This window comes from Pomacea canaliculata, linkage group LG1 (assembly GCF_003073045.1).
Source record: "Pomacea canaliculata isolate SZHN2017 linkage group LG1, ASM307304v1, whole genome shotgun sequence".
Lineage (NCBI taxonomy): Eukaryota > Metazoa > Mollusca > Gastropoda > Architaenioglossa > Ampullariidae > Pomacea > Pomacea canaliculata.
Genome location: NC_037590.1, coordinates 14,642,335 through 14,664,539, shown reverse-complemented (window position 1 = coordinate 14,664,539; position 22,205 = coordinate 14,642,335). Strand labels below are relative to the sequence as shown.

At 39.1% G+C, this 22,205-nt stretch overlaps 1 protein-coding gene across 4 annotated transcripts in view; it reads left to right on the top strand.

The window, feature by feature from the left end:
* The first annotated feature begins 429 nt into the window (after window positions 1-429).
* The window catches only part of LOC112570043 (coiled-coil domain-containing protein 141-like), a 33,002-nt gene continuing 11,226 nt past the window's right edge, over window positions 430-22,205 (top strand). For 3 of the 4 annotated variants that reach the window (XM_025248260.1, XM_025248234.1, XM_025248251.1), the window contains exons 1-13: window positions 430-568; window positions 14,988-15,109; window positions 17,426-17,617; window positions 17,816-17,924; window positions 18,202-18,446; window positions 18,618-18,737; window positions 19,030-19,221; window positions 19,409-19,606; window positions 19,892-20,005; window positions 20,335-20,457; window positions 20,636-20,827; window positions 21,205-21,375; window positions 21,520-21,699. In XM_025248260.1, the coding sequence (XP_025104045.1) occupies window positions 14,996-15,109; window positions 17,426-17,617; window positions 17,816-17,924; window positions 18,202-18,446; window positions 18,618-18,737; window positions 19,030-19,221; window positions 19,409-19,606; window positions 19,892-20,005; window positions 20,335-20,457; window positions 20,636-20,827; window positions 21,205-21,375; window positions 21,520-21,699 (1,950 nt within the window). In that variant the 5' untranslated portion in view covers window positions 430-568; window positions 14,988-14,995. Of the gene's footprint in view, window positions 569-8,831; window positions 9,406-14,987; window positions 15,110-17,425; window positions 17,618-17,815; window positions 17,925-18,201; window positions 18,447-18,617; window positions 18,738-19,029; window positions 19,222-19,408; window positions 19,607-19,891; window positions 20,006-20,334; window positions 20,458-20,635; window positions 20,828-21,204; window positions 21,376-21,519; window positions 21,700-22,205 lie in introns of those variants that run through there. The other variant, XM_025248242.1, reaches the window with a different exon arrangement.

The window sequence follows — 22,205 nt, the reverse complement described above, 5'->3', positions numbered from 1 at the left end:
AACCAGGAAGGAGAAGCGGATGAGCGTTGATGAAGAAGGAGCAGCAGAAACAGTGACAAATCGCTTACGAAAACTGGATCGCAAAATGCTTGATGCAGAGAAGTACTGGGAAGAAATGCAGAAAGCTCTCTCTGACCCGCAGTATCAGCCACGACGTCCAAAGCCCACACCTCGAAAGCAGCGTTCGGAGAACCCACAAGCCAGTCCTCGCAGTCCAGAAAAGTTGCTAGAAGCAGAAGAGCGTCGTCGCAGGAATGATCCTCTAGGCTTCTCCAGAAGAAGGATTGGAAGTCTGCGCTCCCTCAAGGATGAGCAGAATGATCTGCCCAAGCGCAGAGGACAAGGATCAGTTTCAGAAAGACCAGATCAGTTAGATGGTTCTTTGGAGGGTAGCAGCAGTCAGGCTTCATCTTCCATGTCTCCACATGAGAACAGCATCCCAAAAGAAGAAAGTGTGGTCCTTGAGCATGCACAACCTTATCAAGCTCACAAACAAGAACTTTTGGACAAAAACCTTAGTGCATCCCCTTTTCTGTCATCTGAAGATTTGCATCACCAACTTCAAGAGGTAGGTGAAAACACTTTTTAGACTGCTCTACACACTGCTCACAAGCACATGTAAGGGTCAAACGAAGAAGGTTTTAGCTGTGCAATTCCTAGTTTTCATTTGTTCACTTTTATCAGACTGTTTTGTTTCCCCATTTAGCAAGATAACAGTTGGTACAAAAAGCATTTTAACAATTCTGAACAATCTTGGTTTTTCTTGGAAAAAGTATGATTACATCATATTTAGAATGTTACAAAATAGTTTTTTATGTGTACTTTAAGATGTACAAATAAACATCATTATTGACTTAGTTAATTGAATTCACTTGTATTACTACTAATAGTGTGGTAGTATAAATGATTTGTAAGTATATTTTATCTCTAGCACAATAATGAAGGGAGAAAAGAGCATTCATTACATGCTAAGACTTTATTATGAATTATACAAGACACTATTATTCACATACCTGTTAGACCTGGTAATTATGGCTTATAATAGAGAACCACGAGACAGTTACTTTTTTGACCAGGAAATATGTAAAACAGATTGCATTGGAAAATTCTACAGGTTCACAAATGCTTTTGTCTCGAAAGTTCTACAAGTCATACCTATAGTCTGCATGCCTTTAAGTGAAACACATGTTTGGATGTGATAAGTGTAAATGAAATGGGCAGGAACGGTTTGAAGTCAGTGTTTGCAATTCATGTCTGTGGTTTTGGTAACTGATGAATTACAAAGAAACAGTAAAGTATGAGACCAAATACCCTGACAGTGAATAAGAGCTGTTTTTGGTACTTGCCATTGATTTAAAATACCCACGTTTACAACATTTATATCTGCTGGCAAAAACAGCAAAACTATTTCAGAAATCATTAACCACACGAGAGGGAAATACATCTTACATGCCAGATCGTACTGCAACAAGGTAACGGTGAGAGTTTTTGAGGAAGAACCAATGACTTGGCTAGTATTCATGCCGCCCTGTTTTTGGCATTAATCCATCTTACAGGTGGTGGAGCCACATCAGGCTCGTGAGCTTGCTGGGCCATTCCCGCCTACATGAGCACCACAGCTGTCTGCTTTGGTACCATTCCACAAACAACAGAATGTTTCATGACTACTGTTTTGACTAGCATAACGCTGGAAACAGAAAAACCTTTATATAAGGATCGACCCATCTAACCCATGTAATACCCAACACTTTATAGGTAGTACGCATCAGTTTACAACTGTTAATGAAGTTTACGAAACTACAGGTAGATAATCCACCAGTCGCAGAGCTTACCACGCCCTTCAGTAGGAGAGGGCTTCACTGCACTCCCTCCGTCTTAGGTATTTTTCACAATAATTAGTATTTCTTCTTCTTTAGTAGTCTAATATTCTTGTGAAGCAAGCTCTCTCGTAGGCGTTGTTTCACCAGCAGCGTGGGCGAGGCGCCATGTCACTGAGTCGCCGGTTTGCACCTGTGAGGGTTGCTTGTTTTGGCTGAAGGTGCGCAGTTGTTCCACTGCGTGATCCCCACAGAGGGGAGGGAGAGGCCCGCTTCATCAGATGGGGTGGACTCTCAAATGTCTGTGTTAACTTGTGCAAAGGGAGTGTAAGTTCGGATTTAAACCCTCAGAATTTTGCCGATATATTATTTCAGAGTTTACAAGTATTTGCTACTATTCATAGCACAAAAAGCATCATAATAAATAAATATAAATAAAAGCATCTAAACTAAACAAAGATATTGTTTTTTGATCAGGCAAGATGCACGGCAGTTTTTTGGGGTTTTTTTTGAAATTCCGTCTGCATCATTCTGCGTAAAGAAATCTCAGTGGCGTGTCATAGGATGGGAGTAGCGAGCAGCATTGCAATGCCTCGAGAAACGGTTGCAGTTCCCGGCCGTCCAGAAAAAATGTGTGGCTGGCTGAAAATACACTCCCTGAGACATATTTAAACTACAGAACAGTCTGAAAGAATGGGTAGCCACATTAAAAAACTTTATCGGTAGCAACCTAACAATGGAAGAGCGAAATAAGAAGGATAATCAAAAGGAATCATGATGTGGTGAAAGCATGGACAACGACGAAAGCATCCTTTATGGTTTCAATCATTCAAGGGCTGCTTTCACTTCAAAACTAGTTTCACTGCCGGAGAGAGGATTTTTTCAATTCTTGGGCAGTAAACATGATGTAAAACAAAAATAGATATTTATTCCCAGTACGATATCAATGATGTATCTGGAACTGACGAGGTGTTTTTTTATGTGTGTGTGGGTGTGTGTGCGAGCACAAGTTCAAATACAGATGGGTAAAAAGTTACTTTAGTCTGGATGGTTATGGCTGGAAAACTCTCCCACCCCACCTGCTTTGAATCCGATGTTGAATCACAGCTGGATAACAGAAGGCGGCTTGGAATAGGAGTAGACAGTTCCTAGAAAGAAAGGGGCGTGGGCACTCGCCGCCATTAGAAGCGAAAGTCTGTGTGTGTGTGTGCGCGCGCACATGTGCTAACATTATTCAGGCAGAAGCTGCACAGATGGAAGGCTTTCGCGACAGGTTAAAATATCTACGTTATCGTTACTTAACCGTCCGCTGGCAGCGCGCAGGTCAGGTCATATCGCTGTAATCGCCAAGATCCTTGGCGCACGGTGCACGTGCCAGTGCGTGGTGCCAGAACGTGCCCAGACGAAGGGCTGGTCTGGGGAGCTCAGACCAGTTTGCCTTTTAAGATGTTCGCTTTTCTGTTTTTAACTTTCGCCCCCGCGACCATGCGGCGAACGGATTGGAATGAGATGTTCGTTCGTGGACGAGGCGAAAAAGAGAATATTGGAATGAAGAAAAGTATACGATTCCCACTAAAGTCCGAATGTCACCATTGAAGCATAGTATGTTGTCCTCCATCGGTGTTCTATAAATCATAATGCTCAGCTGTATCATCTGTCTTCACTCCAAGCACCATGGCAGTCGGACTCGAACCTTCTGTAAAAATAAAGGCTGGAGGCTTTGGACTTGCGTAACCTGTGTCAGCGCGCGCTGGCCAGACTACAGATGTACTGCACACAGGACCACTAGGGTTCTGCAGACTGTCTTGTGCACTGTGAGAAATACCAGATCCACATGAAGACACATATCCTTGTAATGAAAGGGATTGTAAAGACAAACACAATGCATGTAATTCTGTGTTGTAAGTTTTTATATATATATATACAGTGGAACCTCGGTTAGCGAACGCCTCGGATAGCGAATATTTCGGTTAACGAACAAAAATTTTGTTAAAAGTTTTTCTCGGATAGCGAACAAAAGTTCGGATAACGAACAGCCACGTGAACCACACGTGACCGACCTTTCATGTCATCATTCGCGCTCGAGACACAGTTATGATCGGTCGCTCCTTAGCTGTGAGCATCCTTCTTATTTAGTGATTGTTGTGCTTTATTTTAATAAGATAATCCTCAATAATGGCATTAAAGAAGATTAAGAGCAATTAATGGTAGCGAGGTAATGACAAGGAAGCGGCCAACAATTGAATTGAAAAAGGAAATGATTTCAAAGTATGAAGGTGGCATGCGTCTGTCGGATCTGTGATGTCGTATTACCGCAGAGTTTTACAAAAAAGACAGAAGGAACAGACACTGGACAAGTTTTTACCTTTAACCTCAAAGCTACAGAAAAGGGAAGTCACCCCCGATTTTATAATGTCACGTGTGCTCATAGAGGGGGAATCAAAGCAGTAATTCCACTCGATCCTTCCTCCCCTCACCTGCTTCCACCCACGCCGTCAAAACGGCAAGTTTTCTGATGTTTAAATGCTTTCGTTAATGTTTTTATGTTTATTTAACTCCATTTATATTGCATTATAACTGTTCTCATTAAAACCTACCTATATAGCCTGTAACTTTCAAATATTAGCTAGTCAACAGGGGCTGGGAACCAATTAAATCTATTTCCTTTATTTCTTATGGAAAAAATTGTTTCGGATAACGAACATTTCGGATAACGAACTGCTTTCCAGAACGGATTAAGTTCGTTAACCGAGGTTCCACTGTATATTATCTCCGCAGAAAGATTTCTAGAAGGTCGGCAGCACATTTGTCGGTTTAAAAAAATGAAGACCTGCATCATAAGGCCGATTTCTTTTTAAGCGCTGCGATATTCCTTGGTTTTTATAACTGTGAGCACAAGTTAAGGCATCTCATTTTAGAGGTCTAAAGATTACAACAATTTAATTTTTTTTTATCAAATCACTTTGATGATTTTAACATCAGAGTGATATGTGCTTCTCCCCACTTTTCACACTCGAGATACAAGCACCATTAGGCACAAAAAGAGGTCAAATCCATGACGTCACGAATGACCTGGAAATTTCTAACTGATCATCTGTTTTGTAGTTGTTACAGTTTATCCTACTTTCATGATTTTTTACAGATTTTTTCTGTGTGCTGTATGTGACGCCTAGGTCTGTTTCTCAAGAACGGATCGGGCGAAGGTGGTCACTCAGATATTTAATGAAAATGCTATCTAGTCATTTCCAGTTGCTACCAACCACCTAAAAAAAAAAAAATTGCAGTCCTGTAGATATTTTAAGTCATCATAGCATCAATGAAAGCGTTAAGGGATTTTTAGCGTTCCATGTGTCCACATATGCATTAAATGAAATGGCATGGAGTTTTAAACTGTGGGGCCAAAGACTGCAAAAGAACGTTTGCCAAAGGCGGATATTAAGAATATCGGAATTCTGAACAGAAAAGGACCTCGAGATCTTAACACCCGTGGTATTTTATACTGGTGTATAAGATAGTCAGTAGAACTACCGGCATGTACTGAAAATTTAGGGAGGCCACTTCAGTTTTCTGTGCATGTCCTAATTGGAGTCAGTGAAGTCAATGGAGGAAGCATAACAAGACCGAGGCAGAAGAGCGCGGGCAAATTTCCTAAAGTTTGTTCAGGTGCACGTCAGGTAAACCAGCGTACGCTGTAATCGACTCGGTAGTGAACGAGTGACACTGAGAGTGTGTTGGCCACATCGAGAGACGAAGGAAAACAATTTGAGAAAATTAGTTGATATGTACATCTAATGTTACGTACATAATCAGATGATTTTAAAATGTGGCAAAGACACGCTTACCTGTCGCAGCCACTGCTGAGATCAGGACAAACAAGATGCAAGAACCGGATATTTATATCGGTTAAACACACCTCTGCAAGAATGAAGACGGTTAGAAGATCGCAAAATGACAAAAACAGTGTTAGCTGCAAGGATTCAAGTCAACATCAAACAAGACAGAAAGGAACAAACACGATGGTAAACAATCACACTTCTCAATGAATCAAAGTAATTGACCAACAACAAGACAACAGCCTGTCAGGCACAGCCTCGATATTCTATACGTACACATGGTATGTTGGGTAACTGTTTTACTGGCCGCAGTGGTTGACGCCGTTGTTATGACAGTTACGCTGTGACGTCCCCGACGTGGCTGAACCCAGTTGTCGTTACAGCTTCAGTCGCAGAAATCGAGACTACACCACAAATCCCGACTAGCAGAGACAACACATAGTTGTGGATATCAACTTGCTACCAATAATTAAGCGATAAACTGTATCCATTTTCTAAACAAGGGGACTATTTTGTGTGTAAGCCTCAAGACCTATATTGTCAGTTTTCGACCCAGTTTTTTTCTTGACAAAATCGTGTAACAGCGCATGTTTCCGGTCTGTTGATCAGCGTAACATAAGTTAAAACAGCACAATGACAGAAATTTCATGAATAGTTTGTGGTTCCAAACAACTCAACCCCAACTGTCTTTATACCGTTTGTGTAGAACGAGTCTTTGGCAGAGAGCGACATTTTCTGTCAAAAACAAGAAACCACTTGACAAATAGTCATGGTGTTGAAATACATAGTGTTTAGCATTAAATGTCCAACACTAGCGCCAGCCGAGTTTCCCTGATCAGAAGGGTGGGGAATTTTGTGGCAATGATCGGTGCTGTAGACAGTTGTGACTGCGCAGTTTACATTCCTGCACCTGCAGTGAGGTGGAATGGGGGCAGAACATTGAGAGCAGCGATTGCGGCAGCGAGTTCCGCATAAACATACTGCAGACCTAGAAAGTCTGCTCGCGATTGTTTTCCTGTTTGTTTGTTGTTTGTTTGTTTTTTTATACTTTAAAAAAATTATTATAGCTAGTCGTCGACGCGTTGAGCCGTTCTGTGCTGAAGTCGAACGTTGGCAGACATACACCGACCTCGACACCAACTTATTGCAAATCATAGCCGCCAGCTGCAAATGCTCACTTCCTGGAAAGAAAAGGAAGCTCGGATAATGTTTGTAGATTAATGTGAGCAGAAAAGCTGGAGTTTTGTGGTCTCTTACAGTGCTGCAGAGTGATTCTGTCGACGCTTTGTATACTTTCTCGGTTTAAAAGAACAACTGCAACAATAACATCATCCACATTCAAAAGCTCCACTCCCCGCGACTGTGTGCAGCTGGTGTACATGTATCCACAAATAATGAGGTGGGGGAGCTATGGTTGTGCACTGTCCCTCATTCTGTCATTCAGGTTGCAGTCTTGTACTCGGTATGCAGTTTCTCCATACATAAAAGTATCCATAACGCTTTTCACATTATGTATCAACTTTTTGGAGACGTCCTTATATGTGATACTTATGGACACAGGTCTTTCTCCTACCATCGACTTGGGACGGATTACCCATCACCCTTCGACATTGATTCTTTTACCACCTTAAATTTAAACTTGAGACATGTTTTCAGAACATCACTGTGATCCTGTCCTGACCATGAACGTGCATAATGTGTTTTTAATGTAATTTATGTACGAGTGAATGAATGTTGTATAAGTGCACGTGTCTGTTATATGCGAATATGGTTGTTGATGATTTAGTCTATGTATGACTTACATAACTCTGACAAAATCTGTGGAAAAACGCTATATAAATCCTCTGTATTATGGTTATTATTACTTTGGAATATCACCTGTGCTTAGTGTTAGAGAAATGTTATCATCAGGCTTCCTATGCTGACAATTGTGAGGACCGACATTTGGAATCAGAAAAATGGTGTCACCTTGATTTTCTTGCTTCTGCATAACAGGGATGTAACATCACAGTTCTATAACTACATTTATGGACTGGAAGACCTCCATCTCATTGTTCATGACACATTGTCCGAAGTATGGCACGATGACACACAGACTATACAAAACTGTGAACACTGCTTAAATTCAGAAGTGATGGGCATGTAACTACTGATAAATAAGCAATACATGCTCAGTAAAGCCGGTTTTTAGCAAATTTAAAAGACAGGGTATGCTTCGAGATGTGACAAGCTGGGGTATAGCTTGGTCTAGCACGTTTCAGGCTTGCTTTGCTAAGTTCGCTATGAAGCACAGTGGTCCAGACGCAGAGGTCGCCGTTTGACCAGATTTGCGGTTACAGACCTCATTGAAGCATTTCTGGGTATATATGGGAAGGCAGGAGGGTGGTATTGTGCTGGTTTTATTGAACGAGTATCCTGACCGTGCTAGCCGTGCTCGATCACAGAAAATTTGGTCCTGGTTGTACACGGGTTGAGAAGGCTCTTTATCAGAGATTGATGAACATTTTCTTGTCAAATCGCCGTTTCGCTCCCACCCGCCGCTGAATACCAGCATTCCACCTAAACTGACCCAGGTGAAGGAAAGTTAAGCCCAGTAATTGTTTTGACAGTCGCTGGGCTAACAGGAGGATTTTGCCGCCGTTTCCTTGCCGGAGCACCTCTAGACACATCGAAAGTTGTCTGGCTGTTGCATTACTCATAGAAATTCGCCACACCTTGACTAGCAGGTTTGATCAACACCGTTGCCATTCTGCTTTGAGGCTGGCCTGCGCCTAAAGCTGCATTCACACTGCTCGACAAAGTAGCATGAACCATGTACATGTATACAATATATATAAAATTTAATTTTGTCGAAACTTATAACCTCAAGCACCGGCTTTTGCTACAGTATCGGCGAGGAAAAGCTGGGGATGAGGAAGGAAATACCTTTCGATGAAAACTAGATGGTCTTTATTTCTGACTGCCAGTAGTTTCCGCCCACCGCGTTCAGGTGATGTAGTCGAACAGTATGAGAGGTGCATAATCACAGCATCTTTCATACAGCGCAGTGGCTGATCGTCCTGTGTGTGCCAGTCGGCTCGCAGGCGGAGGTTCCTGGTATACGCTTTCAGAGGAGCCCTCGCCTTATTTGGGAGCTGCCTCTTTCTAGCCTGCACTGGGGCAATGGTGCAGTGAATGGCTCCTCTTGGACACAGTCTTTCTGGAGGGAAGACAGGCGGTTAAAATGTTTTGTAACAAGTTTATCCCCTCTGTCCGAGTGGCTTGAGTCAGAAGTTTCCACAATTAGAAAGCGCAAAGACTAGAGAAAAAGCGATGCGCAAAACGGATTTGTCCAGTCAGAAAATAGTTCGGAGCCTTACACGAAGATGCATGGAACCTGCAACCCCCCCGGAAGATGGACGTGGCCCTAAAGTACAGTTTCCATAGAGTTTATATGCCAAGCTGACTGCTTACCGGTGTTCAGTTAGAAGTGTTGTTTAGAGCCGTGTATTTTGTAGCTGCATGCATGCCTTATGTACCCAATGGTCATCACGCCAGCCAACCACCATTGCAACCAAAGTGCATTACTGCTCGATTGCTTGACTTTCTATCACACAATATTGTCCTATGTGTAACACACTGAGAGCGCAGCCACCAAGATGTCGAGACAGTTCTCAGATTCTAGGGAGCTCTACGAGTTTCCCCCTTCAACCACCACCATCAGTACCGTGGCGGTACAGGCAGGCCGAGCTAAGGTGGTGCTTGCCGTTCTCAGAGTAAGTAATCAAATTCATTTGATGAGCCTTTCATAACACTGATCACAAATGAAGCTCACCATCAGGAGCAAACAAACACTTTTATTTGCAAAGAAAAGACGCTAGTGTGTTGGACTATTCGATGATGCACCATTGATGAGCTTTATGTTTCTTTTTTGCCATTAACGAAGCTGATTAATGACTACATAGAGAAAAGGGTTCTATCTTTTATGAAATCTTTTGTCGGTTTTACTCAGTTTTCAGAGATTTCAATTTTGTTTAGCTACAAAATTATGAGCAGTGACTTGTTCACCCTGAGTCATTATGATGTCTTACTTTGATTCCAAGAGAGATGACCACACCTAGTTGTTTATAGGAATGGTCAGGTGGAAACAGGGAGAACGAAATGTGCAGTGGAATTATTGTTTTGTTGTTGCTGTTGGTATTTATAATGTTTTGCGTAGTTATTAATCCTCACTTTATTTGGAGCTATAAAGAGTATTAGTTCTCTCTCTATATATATAACCGGGTGGCGATAGGGGAATGATGCTCATGCCAGAAATGATTCAGCATGCGGTGAGCTGCAGTAGGGCTGGTAGCCAGATATAGAACAGCAATATAAAGGGCGTTCTATGTCTCTTCATGTCTCCCTCACTCACACAAACGCGCGCGCGCACACACAGGCATAGGCTTTGGTAAGATTTGTATTAAACAGTGTAGCAGTATTAAAACATGCCTGAACTATTAACTTTGTGGGTATGCACTCTAAATATGCAGAATGTGATAGAATTAAGAGTAATCTCATTTAAATATTTTTTTAACAAAAGCCAGAGTTGATGGCAGAAAGTTAATGATTAAAGTTTAGACAGTTTTAAAAGACTGTTTTATGTTGTGAAGGTGTTATATAAGGATGTTGAAGGTTAGATGCTGAAGATAACGGGCTGTATTACAGCTTGTTTTACAGTCCTCAAGCAGTTGACAGCAACAGGAATAGTTTTTATTTTGAGGGGGGAGAGGTAAAACAACATCCTGAGGTTCGCGTTTTTTGCATATAAAGTACAGTAACTAATTTTTATTTTGTGAGCGGGAGGGAATGTTGTCAGTCTCTGCGTGACTGTACATCAGATACAGGATTTAGCATTATTGATAATCAGCTACATTATGTCAAGCAGTCCTTTTTTAAAATTAGAACTAGGAAGGCAGAACCAATCTATTTTTGTGAAGGCATAGCACTATTTATACCTGCATTCTGTATTTGGCGGTACATCCAGGCAATTAATACTACTGAATACAAAGACGACCATTGTGAAGCAGGTAGTTCTAACTGCGTATTTTGCTGGAAGTCAACCGATTCTGGAAGGCCGCGGTTCGCATCTCCGGAGTGCATATTGTGTAGCAGCTCTGCGATATTTCTCACTATGTTAGCCACAAAGAGCAACTGAATTTTCTCGAGAATGAAACTGGTGTACCTCCCGTTTTCTCCTTCTTTCTATCATTTAGTCTTTTATCAGCTACAGTTTGATTTTGATTAAAATTACTCTTATGGCATTGACCAGCTCAATTTATCAAACAGAACTATAAAACTATAATTCACATCTTCTACTTTTTCAGATAAACTATCAATCATATAAATAACTAACTTTTAGTTTCATAACCTAAGCATGATAAAAGCTGAAATACAGTCGGTGTTGTTACAGTCGGTGTTCAACAACAACAACGTGACCAACAAAAGAGATTTAGATAAAGAGACGGAGATTCGGATGAAGAGATTTCCTTTACGACATTTTGCAGATACTTAGACGTTGTGGCGAAATGTGTGCACATAATAGGTGTATCCACTTTGCTAACATTTTTTGTTTTTGTTTTTTGGTACACGCTTGAACAGTGTTGCAACATCTTTCATTTGACTTACAACTGAATAGTCTTAGTTTGGTTTCAAGTGCATTAAGAGTTTGGGAATGATAATCCGTCCTAATGGTGAGGAGAAATCAGATATCACCACTAATCAAGATGTTTGATTAAACGGAAAAGGAAAAAGAAGTCAAATGTGCAGTTACGCGCAACCATGTCGGTTACATCAGCTAGCCCCTCCTCCCTTTCATACAAAGATTTTTGCAGGTGGGCCCTATCATGACTAGTCACGAAATGAGGGGTTGGTACATCGACCTTTTTGCTGGGAGTAATAAAATGTGACCAAGGTGATACGTCAGACAGGCGAGGCGCCGGCGGGGTCGTTGGGAACACAGGAAGAATCACCTGATAGCTGCGTAGGTGAAGTAGGGAGGGCAGTTTTCCTGTCGATAGTACTGGGAAGGGTTGGTGGAGGGGGATAGCTCAATGCTGATTGGGATGCATCTCAACCAGTACTACCTTGCTTCTCCCTCTTGGTTTTGGATGACTGTATTAACCCCCGCAGATTCGAGGCTTGAGGTTGTTTGAGGGCGAGAGAAAGAAGGGTGAGCGGGTTGGGAGGGGTGGTAGGGTATGTTATCTCTTATTGCTTGGATACCTGGTATTTCGTTTCCATGGAAACTGCCCCTTTTAGACCCATCTCCCGGCAGCCATTTCCTGTCTATGTTGATCCTTCCTACAATACCCCCATTAGGTGAAGATGTGTTTTGGACAGTTATTGTTAGCAAGATGGATGATACATAATAACAGATGATTTCTTACTTTCATGCAAGCTGTACTTCAGAAACAGATCCATATTATTTCAGTATTGTATGTCAGTGCAAAGAGTTATTTATGAGCAACTTGCATTTTATGTTTTGCAAGCAAAGACAATGTTTCATGGCCCTTCAATTATGACTCAAAAGAATGTTAAACTTGCTGCACCCTATACCAGACTTGATTTTAAAGGTCATTAACATCAGCTAACAGATTTCGTTGCTTGTGGTAATATGTTTAGTATGTGAACAGTCACTGGCAGTGTAGTAAGGGCAATTATCCACAGATAATTTATCAGCAGGTAACCTTTTCACAATGTGTGTAGGTGGTCTGACCCTTACTTGCCCTTTAAGACAACTGTTAACACTTGAGTTGAAAAGGTGGAAGATTTGGTGGAATGAAATGTCAATATATTACTTGATATTTTTGCTGGTACACTTATTAAGTGAATATCAATAACCCAGTATTATTATTATTCTTGGACAGCAGTAACAGACTCCTTTTTTCTCATTATTTGCACATTGTCTAAAAGAGTTGGAATGAACCATATTTGTAGACCATTGTTATATTCTCAGAAAGCTACATTCTTTTCATTCTTTATTGTTACTTTTCTTTCTTAAGCTAGAATGACTGTTGGCTGAGTTGAATTCGGATGAACATTTTAATGCCTTTTGGTGTCTTTATGTTTTGCTTGTTTTTTGGTATGCAGTTTGAACAGATTATAGGTTTAGAAATTTGTGAGCAGAACTTTCTTTTCAAAAGTTAAAATGGTGGACATTTATTTCAGAATGATATGGCAATTTATACTATTTTACATTGTGTTTAATCCTGTTAGTACTTTAAAAAAGTTTTTTCTAACATAATATTAAACCATAACATATAGCATTTTTAAACTTTAATCATAAATGTTATTTATTTTGTTTTCATTAGACTTATTAAAAAAATATCTTTTTGTCACATGCAGAAATAGTGAAACATTCCCAAGGAATAATTTATGAAATTATGTTGGGTTGTGCCTTAAATTTTATTAATGGTGCTAGTTATTACCTTAAGGGCAAACCCTTCTAGGCTTTGTGATATGCCTTTTACCCGCTTAGGCTAGAATTGTATCACTGGCATATATTATCCGGCTACAATACACATTCTGAGCATTCCTGCTGCAATTAAGATAATGAGTTTTGTGTATACATTATTACAATTGACGGCACTTCTTGTTCCTAATCCCCCCCAGTGGAGCATAGGGCCGCAATTGACAGCAGTTAGCAGTGTCTTAAAGTTTTTTTTGCCATTATGTTTGGTGACATAAATGCATTGACCATGAAAAAATAACCTTAACCCAGAACATACCATCAGAAAGATTTTCAAGAAGCTTAAATGATCGTAAAGTCTTTGTGTATAAATGTGTATTTGTGCACAAGAATGGCTTCCTTTTTTTTAGGTAATACTTTCCTAATGTAACATTTACCATAAGCACTGAATCTTTATATATACATATATCTATAACCAGAGTTTACTATCATGGACCTTTCTGTAGTTTTTTCCCTGTATTTCTTTATCTTAATTCTCATACTCTGAAGTTTGAGTATGATTAGCAGGTTTTTTTAAAAATAATCTACCATCTGACTGTATGTAGTGCTCCTGATACAGAAGATATGACACTTTGTCGATGATGGGGGTGTGTGTGTATTATGACTAGCCACATGCCCATCCCTGCCATTAGAGGAATGAACCTCTTGCAGCTTCCCCCTAAACTTGATCCTTTTTCAGAGTGTCAAGGAAAATGGAAACATGACACATGCTGAAAAATAGAAATCAGTTTATCTTTCCTGGTGTGCAGTCTCACTTTGTTTTCTCACCTCATCCCTGCAACACTTCAACCCTGCAACACTTCAGTGCCATCTTGATGCTCTGAGTATTAGCAAACTAGGTCTGCTCATGCAGGCTGTGGTCCAGACTAAGTGCGCCAGGTTTCAGCTGTGGACTTTGCCAGGAATTCCTGCGAGGAGAGTAGCTTCTTGCTGGCAAACTCTGATACCTGGCATTTTCAGGCTTGCTGCAGCAGCGTAGTTTGTAATGTTAAGGGTAGGGGGAGGCTTTGTATAGGCATCATCTGGGCACATTGCCAGGTGAGCCTGCCTCACCTAGCCAAGGCTGTTCTGTCTATAGACCAGAATCCTGGTCTTTCTGGCAGCATTTTTCAAATTGATAATAGCATTTAACTTGTACAAGAAAAAAAGACATCTTTATGTTTTTCTGTAAACTATTGCTCACACTTAAAAGACGCAGTATTTGTTTACAGAGTTTCGGAACAATTTAGTGTTTTGGCAGCAGCTTTTTACTTAGGTGGGGAAAAAAACACCCATCAACATCTCAGCTATATGCACACGTGTGCCTATACCTATATACATGTGGGCGCATTCATTTATGTATAACCTTACAAGTTAATTATGATTGTGATACAATTACGGAATTATGAAAACTCATGAAGTTATTAAAGCACATATGCAATTTTATGCTTTGTAGCTTTGTCACTTTGTCTGATTATTCTGTCAGCCCCTCTGTTCTTTGTGTGTGTGTCACTTATTCTATCATGCATCTGTGAGTGCACAATCAGAGATATGCATGAAATGATTTATTTTTCTTTCATTTTAGCTCTTTTTAGCATTTTTTTCAAAATCCTTGATATCTGAAGATGATAGATACAGCTCTTAGGTTTATAAAAATTGCAGCTTCATGGTAGTTTTCTTCTTAATTTGAAACATTTTACAGATCCACACTCTATTTAGATTTAAAAGAAATTGCGTTCATAGTAAGTTTTGTTATAAACATATTTCACTGATTTCGAGGAGTTTGCATGGTATAAACTTTCAGACATGATTATGAAACTCCTACATAGTTCATAATAATTGCCTGAGTGATTTATGGCTTTCTTTCAGAGTGCAGAATGGATACGTGTTCGCGTGCACCAGATGGAGCCCGATCTTATGGATGTGGGATCCAATCTGGAAGAGGCTCTTCAGCTTCAGCACGAGCACCAGAGCTTCTGTTCAGATTGAAGGTACTGCCTAATCTTCTTGAGGATTATTTAGGGAAAGTAGAATGAAACCCTTCCACTTCCTTTCATCAATGATTGTTGAAATCACTTCAAACAATATCACGTCTTGCCGTTCCCACTTCTTTAGCTAGACTTTGCTTGTGATTGTTCAGTATCCTCAGTTCCTCTGTTTGCTGTTGTTTGAGGTGTCTGGTGACACTTTTTGTGACTTTTTAACTGTCATGCCTCTCAACCATTATGTTTAGTTGCTTTTGTTTTAATTGTTGCCTCAGATTTAGCTCGAACTGTCAAATTTTCCTTTATTGCAAAAAAGAAATACATCTGTAGTCAGCATGCTTACAAGTTGCTGCAAGTTTTTAAGGACTTTAAATTTCCATCTCTTTGGTTGTGAAAACTTTGTCTGTTCCTGAAACTTTCAGTCACAAGCATAAGCCAAGGGTTCATGGCACACATTTTAGCTTGAACTTGAATCCAAGGGCATTGAGAATAAGAAACAGTCATTTCTTCTTCAGGCTTTAGCATCATGAATTCTTACTTTGCAGTTAATCTTGCTGGCTGCTTCAGTTAAGACCCCATGGGGATAAAGTAAAAATGAATTAATTATGAGCAAAATACTGGGTGTGAACAGGTCTCAACATTCATTAGTATTTTGTTTGACAATAATTGAAAGTCCTTAAACACAAGGCCTATTCTCAATGGAGCTCAGTCTCAAAATAATATTTTTATAGAATTTGCTTACCATAATGGGCCAGAGAAGAAAGGGAAAAGGTGTGGTGTGGTATATTATAAGGAAAAAATGGGAGGGGAGAGAGTCCAATAATGCTGATACATAATACGTATGCAAAATTATTGATGATGAAAAAGATTTCAATAAGATAAAGTTTGTGGCAAGTGAGAGTGTCAGCTGCTAGGTGTGTTGACAGACAAAGCACTTATTTTATAGAAAGTCATTCTCAATGCAAGGACCTTTAGTATAAGAGCAGATGTGTTTTGTTTGTGTTACAAAGAAATATTAGTTTGTGCTCTGATATTATCCTCTTGCACATTTGTTTCATATGAATATATAAGAAGGCAGAGAGTTGAATCTTAAAATTCTAAGTTTTTGTGTGTAAATCCTAAGGATGACATGCTTTTCTTTTTTTCATTTTGTTGTGTGTCTTTCCCCAGTGTGGTTTTTATTTCATAGAAGCCATGCTAATGTTTAGTTTCTTTCACATATTTCAGAGAAGTTATTCCAGGTGTCATTGACCATCTTTTGAAACCTCGTACAGTTTTAGTCTGTTTTAATAGCTTGGTTTGAGATAAATATTTGTGTGTGCTCCACCTGTCTGGTAAATCAGGGATCTTCTCACTATTTTGGGCCGGCATTTCCATGTTGATGGATGATTACAGACTAGTAAACTTCACTTGCATCTAGTGGGGAAAAGTTGTGGCAGTAGCAAGGCCTAAAGGATTAGCATTTCTCCCTTCCAAGGAATAAACCCATTAAATAATTTTTGTAATGTCAGCATTCTCTTTCATTTAGTAGATCTTTACAGCAGATATGAATTAATGCTTTTTTTTTTTTTGTATTAGTTTGAATTTCCTAATTGCAATAGGTGCTGTTGCCTCAAGAATTGTCAAATTTAAGAACTATTTTTTTGAGATAAGTATATTTAAGAATTCTTTCGCACATTTCTCATATTTTGTAAATCTTTACCTGTGATTTTATGACCAAAAGTCCTTTATTGCAGCATAGCCCTTCCAGTTTCCCTTTATGGCATTTGTGTGATCACGACAGATACTAGAGTAGTTTAAAAAGTGGCTATCATTGGAGAATAAAGAAATCTTATTGCAATCCTTTATAATGTGAGGTGGCAGGCTATCTTTATACTATAAACAAGAGCAAAATCAATTGAGCTAGCTAAGAGTTACACATCCATTTGCTCTTCTTTCTTTTTAAGGATGTGCAATGTGCTCAGTTAATAGGGTTACATAAAAGTGAGTAAAATTATTCGATATGGAATCAAAGGTATTAAATCAGGGGTTTGGGAGAAGCAAATAGTGATACTAATCTCTGTATGCATAACCGACTGCATACTACAGACCAAATCAATTTATAAAAACTAGAAGTCAGAGGTAGTTTCTGTCAAGTGTGCGTCAATCTTGATATTTTATGCCATGGTCAAAGGCATTCTTTAAGTTAGTCTGAAAGACATTTCTTCTCAGTGGTCAGATTTTGACATGTTAATGAAGCATCCAAAGATAATCACAATATCTAAAAATAGTTTCTTATCTAACTGGTCTGAAATACAATCATTCCTCTTTTTCTATTATTAGTCAAAAGAAGGGGAAGTCTTGGAACTACTGCGTCGTGCAGATGTATACGCAGATGAAAACCGCTCTCAGACAGATGTACATGGGGCAATGGCTGACACATTGGCTGAGGCCTGGCGAGACCTTAATGACAAGCTGCAGTACAGAAGCAAGTTGCTGGAACAGAGTGTTACATTCCATCAGAGTGCACAAGATGTAAGTAGATGCTGATGGCAAGATCCTGTGATCCTATAAACGTTCCATAAAAATTTAATAATGTACTATGATACACCTTTAGCTGATATTTTTGTATGCATTATTTAAAGATGTTTTCCTTTATGCTCAAGATAAAGCTATGCAAACCACAGCAAAGGGGTAGTTGTCATTTTTTTTACATTGCTCATTATTTTTCAGTTGTCATCCAAACTGGAACAAGCCCAGGGCAATTTCATTGGCGTTCCTCTTGCCTCTGATGTTGATTCCGCTCGTAGACTTCTGCAGCAGCATAATGACATGAAACAAAGTGAGTAAACAGGATTTTACTATTTGTGCCTTCTGACATCTTCCTCTTCATATAATGTAAGTGATAATATTTCTGCCATCGAGGCAATGGGGTAGTGGTGAGAACTGTTAAAGGAATATCTGGTTCATTTTAATGTCTTTAGTTGATGGGAAGATGTTTGTAAGAGCATCTTAATTTAAAAGAAATACAAAAACAGCATAAAAAAGAAATAAATATATAATTACAGAAAAGAAAAAAGTTTATGCAGGTGTTTGAACCAATACTTTTTCTGTTACAGCCATTCTTGAGTCCTCCAAATTCACTCTTGACCTGGGGCAGTCTCTTCTTGACCAAATCAAGGAGATGGGTATGCATGCGGACATACAAAATCGCCATGCCACTACTGCAGCCTGTTATGGTATTGAACACCTACTAGAACTGCTACATGACAAAAGAAGACACCTGGAAGAACTTTGGACCCAAAGGAAGATCCAACTCGAACAATGTCTACACTTATGCCAGTTAGATCAAGAAGTTAACAAGGTAACCACTTTTGCTAATTTCTAGGGAACATTTGTTAAACTGATCATGCAATCTTCATAAACCATAATCATTAGAAGAAGTGTTGTAGATCATAAAATGTACATGTCACATTTATAAAACTTCAGGAGCAATTTTTTGAATGATTAAATCAATGTTTATTTTGTTGTCCAGATCCTGGAATGGTTCCGCACTGTTGGGACCTCATACCTAACTCGCACAGAGCTCGGAACATCCTATAATGATTCCAAGCGCATCCAGGAAGAGCACAGTCAATTTGAAGCTGAGGCTAGAGTAAGAGTGTTATATTAATTGTCTCATTAAGCAGAATTTTTATTAAGACCAGAGTTAAGTATGTCAGTTTTTAGGTAGCCTAGATTTGTTTATGGATGGTTGTTTTCAGTAACTGGAGACAACAGTGTTGTCTGTTTTGTCTAAAATTATGATATTCTAAAATAGTGTTAACCATGTAAATGTGGGAGCATAAGAATCTCTCAGTCATTCACATCAATCTAAAAAAGTAAAAGTTCTTGAAAGGTTCTGACTTAATATTATTGCTTATATATTATTTTCTTGGTCACCACAGGAGATCCAGGAGAATATGCTTCGACTTCTCCGTACTGCTGATAGTCTGTTAAGACGAACAAATATTGATGCAGAAGGAATTCGTCAGCGCCTCATGCTCGTTGACCAAGAGTGTGAAAACTTCATGATCAAACTGGACAACAGAAGGAAGAATATCTTCATGGCTGTATCTTTCTTCAACCTTGCAGAAACGGTAAACAAACCCATGAAAATAATTTATTTTATATCATTATCTACTAGTTATTTCATAAGCCACAAAAACAAGCTCAAAGAAAAGTGTTACGGGAGAAAGTGTGGTGTTTCAGAGCTTAAACACTGTTCTTTAGTTATCATTAACAGTAAGCTGATCCATATAGACTAAGCATTTGTGATATACACAGGCTCTAAATAAGCTGGATCAGGTAGAAGTCCAACTCAACAACATGGACTTGCCAAGGAACAGTGCAGAGCTGGCGGAGCGACATTCCCAGTTGTCTAACGCCATCGTGGATGTATCCACTGAAGCCATACACGAGGGTCGGCTGCTACTAGAGAGGGTCAGTAGCGTCGACCCTGGGGCTGATGGTGTGAGACGCAAGGTTTGTAGTGCACATTTGTATCACTTGTTAAAAGGTTTGGTTGTATCTACAGACTTGCAAGATAGAGTATACATAAATGCATCCTGCAGCAAATTTAAATGATGATGTGACAATGTATAGTAATCTGAATACATTTTTAAAGTTTTAATCCTTTTAACCCTGTCCATGACATATCTTCAATTATTTTAAGATCTTAAATCTTTGTAATAATTAATTTATGCATTTAGCTCATATTTAGTGTTATCTCAAGGTTGTAGTGAAGTTATGGTCCTCAATTTTTGTTAGTTGGATGAGCTCCACAGTCGCTGCACACACCTTGAGTCACTTTGCAAGGCTCGACGGGCAGAGGCGTGGCAGAGAAGTCAGGCCTATCTCCACTTCCAAGAAAACTACAATAGCGTAAGTACTCTTATCTCTTCACCTCTAGTCTTTCAGTTATTTGTGTCTTAAGTGCTGATGCAATTAATAATAATAAATGCAAAATTTGTAAAGCACATACTCACACTCCTAAGGAGTATGCTCTTAACACCTATAAGAACAAGAACAAGACATGGACAACATATATGGGACAGGAAAACAAACGAATAACATATAAACTAAGAAAAAATAAATGCAAAGAGGAACCAGATAACAAGATTTGAGCGTATCATGATAAAGACGACCAGGGAAGGGTGTGAAAAATGACTAGCATGGTGGGAAATTAAAGTTAAACACTCTTTTTTTCTCAGCTGTCTACTTGGCTTAGTCAGATAGGCCATTCAATGCTTGCCCGCCACTCCAGCATGGGAACAAGCCTTGCTAGTGCCAAGGACTTTCTTGAAGTACATGAGCAACTAGACGAAGATATCAGGGTATGTGTGATGCTTCAATAATGACTTCTGGTATCAAGTTTTTTGTTGTCTGTATTTAGACATATATATATATAAATATTGTTTATATTAAAAATATTATTATCTACAACAGAAAGATCATATAAAGTGAGAATTATAGGCGGTATAGTGAATAAAAAAAGATGTCTTTTTTCTTCAGGATAAGAATGCGGATCTTGAAGCGCTCTCATCAGCCGCCATGGCGCTGGTCAAGTCAGGGGACCAGGAGGCCAAGAATGCTGCTGAGAGGGCTGACGCTCTGCACAAGCAGTTTACCAGACTGCAACGCATCGTTGAGACCCGCATTCAGCTTGCCTTGATATACGTCTCTTTCCTAAAACTTGTGCAGCAGGTACAGTCTTCTGCTGAAATCAAGTTCCATCCTGATTTTGTATTCAGCACAGGCAATGCTAATAAGAAGTACAATATGATATGAATTTCTTTTAATAATTTACATGGAAAAACTTTGTGAGAAATGACAAAATTTTACTTGAAATATGCTTACTTTTAAAACTGGACCTAACTTTTTAAGAAAGAAATTAATTTGCATAAAAATATGTTAGTATTGGTTAGAAATAAAAATGATTGGACAAAGGTAACTGACAACACTGAAAAATCATTACTGACAGTGGAATATCTTATAAAAGTTTAGCATCTATGTTTTGGATATCCATTGTGCCATTTGTGAGAGATTTTCGTTACTTCAACTTTTATTTCATTTTTATTTAGCTGTCCACAAGCTTGGACAGCTTGCAGCATATTATACGCTCCGAGACTGAGGACCTTCAGGACCTCACAGACACTGCTCTGCAGCAAGTACAGACCATGTACACTCAGACGGAGCAACTTTTCGCGGAGTTTAATGCAAAGGGAAAACTTTTCCTGCAGAACTCCTCCACGGTAAGCAAACAAAATTTGTTTTTCTCCTTCAGCTAGCTATTAAAAGCTTATTTACAGGTTAATAAACCAAAGATACTGAATGGGAAAATTTGAACTATTCACATTTTTTGGACAAAAATGTGTTAAATTTTTGTTTGTTTTCAGATCGCAGATGACTCACGGCTGGAGGTTCGAACAGCCATCAGTTTGGTAGAGTCATCTCTCACTGAATATGGTCAGCGCATGACATCGCTGACACAGTATTGGGAGGCATGGCAGCAGCATGTTATTTCAAGCAAGCAGTTCAAGTCACAGTGGCACCAGTTTATTCAGGATGCCAGACGGGTATTGTGCTTTATATTTAAAAGTACAGGTTTTATTATTTTTTTACATGTCATGTTTTTTAAACTGTCTTTTGTTTTTCTTAAGATGCTATTCTACCTAATAACCTAAGATGTACATGCATGATGGTGTTCATTATGTTTTATCCACAAATAAAAAATTGCATCATTGTTTGACCTTATTGAATTTACTTCTCAAATATTTTTTGAAATCATCATTTGCATACTTTGACAGAAAGCTTGGTAGTACATTTCTGCTACATTATCCTTGATAAATTATTTCAAGTGGCCATGCTTATTCTACCTTGTGTTCATCATAGTATTTTTTTAATATTATTTTGATTTGCTTTGTGGCTGAAATGCATTCAGATTTAAGTGCGAGTTTGAAAACTTACTGTGGAAAAAGTTATTCTCATTTATCATTAACTTGTTAAGGAGAGTATCACATTTACTCACCTGACTTTGTTTGAGCACAGTAACAATGCTTGAAAATGAAAATGAAAATAAATA